The sequence below is a fragment of the Hippocampus bargibanti genome, linkage group LG06 (assembly GCF_051943395.1).
Source record: "Hippocampus bargibanti isolate YZ-2025 linkage group LG06, ASM5194339v1, whole genome shotgun sequence".
NCBI classification, from domain to species: domain Eukaryota; kingdom Metazoa; phylum Chordata; class Actinopteri; order Syngnathiformes; family Syngnathidae; genus Hippocampus; species Hippocampus bargibanti.
Window position 1 is genome coordinate 29,099,878 of NC_142739.1, and position 6,662 is coordinate 29,106,539.

The following is a 6,662-nucleotide window of genomic DNA, read 5'->3' on the forward strand; positions in this document are numbered from 1 at the left end:
AGTAGAAGTCATTTGAAGCCATTTTACAAATTATGGACACAACTTGTCCGGAGACGTCGGTTGTCCTTTAATGCTTGACGACGACGACGAAAAAAAACAACTTTACGTGACATTTTTTTGCCGCGGTAATAAGAAACGAAGCACACCTTGGCTAACTTAACATTAGCTAGGAAATTGGGATGTGTTTTAGTGCCAACGTATGATGTGGAATGAATTCAAATGCACATGTAAAAATGTTAGGAATTTAACCCTGTGTGTCACTTTAAAAAAATATTGATGGTTGAATTTGTGATTATTTAATAGCAGGAAAATGTACAAGACTTGATTTTCACGCACTTAATTTCTGACTGTAGTTGGAAAAAAATCCAGCCATGTTATGAGTTTAAGCAAATATTTGTCGATTGAAATCCACTTTTGGTGACTGATTATTTCAAAATGTGAAACACACTTATGAAATTGGACATTTTCTCGAGTGACTCCAGGCACGCTATGGGCTACAATACTGAACTTGATTTTGGAAAAGTAAAACTTCTCATTTTTCTTAATGTATTTTATTTTATTTTAAATTTGCGATTGGCGAGCAACTAATTCAGGTTGTCCTCCGCCTAATGCCCAAAGATGGCTGGGATAGGCTCCAGCTGCGACCCTCGTGAGGATAAATTAGCAAAATGAATGAATTAATTTAATTTAATGTAATTTAAAATTTACAGGCATTTAAATTGATTGTATTTTATTTTTCTCTTTCATTTTCTTTTCTTTTTTCTTTAAATTTAATTTAATGTCATCTAATGCACCGTAATTTAATTTAATTGTTCCTTTTTTAATTTAATTACAATATTTTTCTTTTAATTAAATTTAATGTAATGTAATGCACTATAATTAAAAGAAAAATTAAATTCAATGTAATTTTTTTTTCTTTTTAATGTAATTTATTTTTTTCTTTTTCTTTTAATGTAATTTAATGTAATGTACCGTAATTTAATTTCATTATTTTTTTATTTTTTTTTTCTTTTTTTCTCTTCTTTTTTGTTTTAATTTAATGTAATCCACTGTAATTTATTATTTCTTTTTCAACTTAATTTAATGCAATTTTATTTTATTTTTTCTTTCATTTGTTTCTTTTAATTTAATGTAATGTAATGCGCCGTAATTTAATGTAATTTAATTTTTCTTTTCTTTTTTAATTATATTTAATTTAATTCAATGTTATTTTTTTAATTGTTTTCTTTTAATTTAATGTAACGTACTGTAATTACTTTTTTTATTCAATGTAATTTTTTCTTTCATTTTTTCTTTTCTTTTTTCATTTAATTTAATGTAATGTAATGCACTGTAATTTAATTTAAATCTTCTTTTTTAATGTAATTTTTTCTTTCATTTTTTTATTTTCTTTTAATCTAATGTAATGTGATGCGCCGTAATTTAATTTAATTTAATTTTTCTTTTTTTTTAATTACATTTTATTTAATTTAATGTTATTTTTTTAATTGTTTTCTTTTAATTTAATTTAATGTAATTTAGCGTAATTACTTTTTTTATTCAATGTAATTTTTTCTTTCATTTTTTCCTTTTCTTTTTTCATTTAATTTAATGTAATGTAATGCACTGTAATTTAATTTAATTCTTCTTTTTTAATGTAATTTTTTCTTTCATTTTTTTTAATTTTCTTTTAATCTAATGTAATGTGATGCGCCGTATTTTAATTTAATTTTTTAATTTTATTTAATTTAATGTAATGTAATTTTTTTTTCTTTCACTTTTTTCTTTTCATGTAATTTAATCTAATGCACCATAATTTGATTTATTTTAATAGTTCTTGTCTTTTTTAATGTTATTTAATTTTTAAATTAAAAGAAACAGACAAGTGTAAGTAAGGTGTTCTGGCGTGTGAGGAGAGGATGATGAAAGGGGGATTTCGGATTGGTTTTTTTTTGGGGGGTACAGGGGGTTAAACTCTTGCCTGTCATCCATCTCATCCACACTTTCAAGTCCATATTCATCCTTCGTCACAGGGCGAAGAAGCTCAGTAGAAGAAGTACACTGCCAATGACGTAGAGAGAGGACAGAGAAGTCATGACTCTTAACGGTTCCCCCCCTAACCGCAATATATCACAAAATCTCATCCCCCAAAAAAACCCAAAACTACCATACAGTCGTCGGAAACCTCAAATCCTTTCTTTTTAATACGGTTGTCAATGGCAACCTTCTCTATATACACATTTTTGTGTCACCATGCTTTACTTTCCCCATTTAAGAATTAGCATAAAATAATGTAAATAATCCAGACTGAAACAAGAATCTACTAAACGTATTGGTCAATTTGTTCGTTAGTCTCTTATAATCCCATTTTTACCACTGCTATGTGCTGTTAGCTAGCTAGCTAGCAAACGTGCCGCTAGCTAGCGAGCTAGCTAAAAAAAAAATCCAATTTCACCACTGCTACGTGCTGTTAGCTAGTGAACAGCACGTTTACTTGCTAACTAGCTAGCTAACGGTACATAGCTAGCTAGCTAAAGCAAAAGTTTTTACCATTGCTATGTGCTGTTCGCTCGCTAGCTAGCTAAAAAAAAATCCCATTTCGCCACCGCTACATGCTGTTAGTGAGCTAATGGCACGTTAGCTAGCTATTCAGCTCTGCTAACGGCACGTAGCTAGCTAGCTAAACCTAATTTTTTTACGACTGCTATATGCTGTTAGTTAACATGCTAGCTAAACCTAAACTTTTTACCACTGCTATGTACTGTTAGTTAGCTAGCTAGCTGAAAAAACACTTTTTGTCACTGCTACATGCAGTTAGCAAGCTAACTGCACGTTAGCTACCTATCCAGCTCTGCTAACGGCACAGCTAGCTTAATCAAAATATTTTACCACTGCTATGTACTATTAGTTCGCCCATGAAAAGGTTTCTTCAGCCGTCATCTGTACTTCTTTGAAGGTGTCGGACGTTTCGCTTCTAGAAGCTTCTAGAGATGAAGAGCTTCTAGAGCTGAAGAAACCTTTTCATCGATGGACCACTCCTGTACGACTGAGCGCTTACACAGACGTACTATTAGTTAGCTCGCTAGCTAAAACGAATTTTTTTACCACTACTGTTAGTTAGCTAGCTAGCTGAAAAAAAAATCACTTTTTTACCACTGCTACATGCTGTTAGCAAGCTAACTGCACGTTAGCTAGCTATCCAGCTCTGCTAACGACACATACCTAGCTAGCTAAATCAAAATATTTTACCACTGCTATGTGCTGTTAGTTAGCTCGCTAGCTAAAACGAAACTTTTTATTTACCACTGCGATGTAGTTAGTTAGCTAGCTAGCTGAAAAAAAAATATCCCATTTTTACCACTGCTATGTGTTGTTAGCGAGCAAACTTCACGTTAGCTAGCTCATTAGCTAGCTAACGTCACATAGTTTAATGAGACAAAATTTCCCAAACAACCCTTGTTCATTCTTTACCACCGAAATCCTTTTTTCTATTATACTGTTTTTCAATTGTTGTTTGAGTGACTTTTTGCTAATTACTAATTTATTTTGAAATCAGTTTTAAATGGATCAGATCTGCAAGAACGGAGAAGACCCTCACGTGTACTCACAGAATATTATTCCCACCACGATGACGCCGATGATGCCCATCATGATCATCATCTGAAAGGGAGACGAAGACATCAACGCTGACCTTTGACCTGCGTGAGTGTTTGCGCCTACCTTGCAGTTCTTCCACCAGTACTTGTTCTTGAGCTTGGCGGCGCAGCTTTCGAACTGCGACGCTCCGGCCTGCAGGGCGTCCGCACGGTCATCCAGTTCCGAGAGCTTCTGGTCCCTTTCCAGAACTTTGTCCACGTTCACCCTCATGATGTCCACCACCTTTTGGCGATCCGGGATGGTGAGTATTTTGGACTTATGCTATATATATATATGTATATATATATGTGTGTGTGTGTGTATGGAGTGGGGGTGGCGTTTCAGGGGGGGTTGTACCTCTTCGACTTGGGCCTGCGTCTGCTGTAGCCTGCGGTTGCTGGAGGTGTTGGGAGGTCCCGGGGGTGCGCCTCCCGGGGCTCCGTCAGCACCGGGGGCTCCCGGAGCTCCGGGCGCTGCGGCATCTGGGGCGGACCTGAGCCCAACCACATATTAATAATAATAATATAATAATAATAATAATTCATAATAATAATAATAATAATAGGTGAGCAGCGGCAGCCACATGCGCCAGCGTTCAATCAACCTGGAAGTAACTCAAATAGATAGAAAGCTAGCTAGATGATAAATATTAATAATAATAATAATAATAATAATAATAATAATAATAATACATTGCATCTACAAGCGCCCCTCAAAACTCTCAAGGACATAGCTAATAGATAGCCATATAGCTAATAGCTAGCTAGATATCTAGATAGCAAATAGGTAGCTAGCTAGATAGCCTGCTAGATAGTTGGATTGATAGCTGGATTGCTAGATCAATAAAAAGAAGTGACGAGAGGAAAAAAGAAATAAGAATAGCAAGAATAATATTCTGTGGGTCCTGGAATTCAAGTGACAATGACAATAACCCTGGCACTGAAGTGGACACATTTTTGCATATTTTCTGGCAGTGAATGAGTTAATGTCATTCCCAGTTAAAGTTTTCCGTCAACCAAAGCCGAAATAAAACAAAATTACGTACATTTGACAACCACCACTAAGTTTTCACTTTGGCTAACGAGTCCTTTTAGCGTCACGCTAGCAAGACAAAACGCCATAGACGGCCTAACGAAGAGCATCTCACCCTTCAAGCCATGAATCGACACATGTAATTAAGGAACCTAACATCCATGTCGGACAGGATACAAAACCTGGATGATACAAGCGTAAAATTAAACAAAATAAAAAGAACTAGCATGGAGCATAAATGAAAATAAATGAGAAAACCAAAACAAAACCGACGTTGTCGTCACGAACGCTGCCGATGAGCCCCTTTCAACCTGTCAATTGGTTATAAATGTAAAATATGCTGAATTGTGGATTTTAAAAATCGATCTATTGGCTAGCTAGCTTTCTATCTATTCGAGTTATTTCCGGGTTAAGTGCATGTAACTAAAATAAACGGCACATTCGGGGGCTCAAAGTGAGTCAGGCAAACACTACGCTGTTTCGATCATCGGCGTCAGTCAAAAAAATAATAAATAAATTACATTAAAATTAAAATGAACAAACAATATGAGGTTTTAGATTAAAAATATACAAATATATATAAATATACACAACCTCGGCTATAAATAATAAAATAAAATCGGCGTAATTCCGCATCAATACTCACATGTTCGATGTAGCTGTTTATGCTGACTCAGCCAAATTGGAAGAGGAGGACGAGGTACTCAGCAGCTTCCAAAGTCTTAGAGATGAAACGGGAAAAAAATAAAGAGTCACACGGACTAAACGACCCCCAAAAAGTTTGTCCAAAAAAACAATCAAAGTGTCGCAGTGCAGCAACGCTCCCCCTCTTTAAAATAAAATCTGTCGAGTCAGCGAATAATAGAAGCGATACTGAGATGTGCTCCTCCGGCATCCAGTTCACTCCCCCTTCATAAAAAAAAGAACACGCAAAAAAAAAACCGCTTGAGTCAATGGAGCGAATTTCCAATCCGGAAATTGAAGATGATTTTTAATATTTCCCTTTTTTAGTGTTTTTTTTTTCGTTGTTTGCGCATGCGTAGAAGACGCCAAGTGACGCTCGCGGCTGCTGTGCTGCTGCTGTTGCTGCTACTGCAGTAATGCGTCGAGTTCCTCTCCCACCTTTCCCCACTTGGACTCGGAGGCACAGTGCGGTACTTACAGCCCCCCCACGACCCCCTTCTCCCTGCCCACTCCCCCAAACCCGCACACTTTGCAGTTCTCGAGGATGAAAGTGGACGTCACTGCAGTATTGTCTCGGGGTTACAATTCAACCATCGAAATCTAAAGAAATATCAATTCGTGGCAGAAAAAAATATTAGAAAAGTATTTTTAATAAGGAAAATATCATTATATAATATTATACTCTATATAAAACTGAATAAGGTAATAAAATAGAACGTAACGACTTTGTGCGTCGTGATCGATTTCCAAGCAGCTCCTTCTGCTATGCGCAAATTCGCCACTTGAGGGCGGTATACGAATGTCATGTACACAAAAGCGAAGAAGACTTCCACGACGGCTGGACTGTAACCGCAATAGAGTGAGACCTCAACTAACGAACACCTTATTTTACGAAATGTTCATCTTACGACCGTCGAATTTATAAAAATCTATATAATTGGCTGTCAATGTTCTTTTTTAAGGGTTTTTAAGAAAATAATATTTGTACTTTTGATTAGGAAAATGGTGGTCATCGATCTTTTCCCCCCTACCAGAAGTGTTTTGATATTCAAAGACCGTCAAGCCAAATATATTGAAAAAGCAACATTGGATGTCATTAGATTGTCACGATGTACGTATTCTGTAATCTGGGTGTAATGTGTGAAAAGGAGCCCTTTTAGTACTTTATATCTACGATCTCCCAATACGTAACAGTGAACCCAGATAACATTAAAAAGTCATTCTGAAGACGTTAATTATTCTTATTAAAATACGACCATGTGAAGTAAGGCGTTTTTGACCCCCTACCCATCCCGCCCCAAAAAAACACAATGTTAGGCATTTTTAGCTGT

At 35.7% G+C, this 6,662-nt stretch overlaps 1 protein-coding gene across 1 annotated transcript; it reads right to left on the reverse strand.

Annotated features, from left to right (window-relative positions):
* Positions 1–547: 547 nt before the first annotated feature.
* LOC148897144 (vesicle-associated membrane protein 3-like) lies at positions 548–5,768 on the reverse strand. The gene is made up of 5 exons (XM_088998603.1): positions 5,294–5,768; positions 3,973–4,108; positions 3,700–3,858; positions 3,588–3,639; positions 548–2,040 (listed from the first exon to the last, which is right to left on the reverse strand). Coding segments are annotated over exons 1-5 (366 nt in total). The 5' UTR covers positions 5,296–5,768; the 3' UTR covers positions 548–2,023.
* Positions 5,769–6,662: the final 894 nt, after the last annotated feature.

Coding starts and splice junctions, on each gene's coding strand:
- LOC148897144 (XM_088998603.1), bottom strand. Junction 3,859..3,972: donor CGCAGGCCCAAGTCGAAGAG/GTACAACCCCCC, acceptor GATCGCCAAAAG/GTGGTGGACATCATGAGGGT. Junction 3,640..3,699: donor ACTGGTGGAAGAACTGCAAG/GTAGGCGCAAAC, acceptor TCTCCCTTTCAG/ATGATGATCATGATGGGCAT.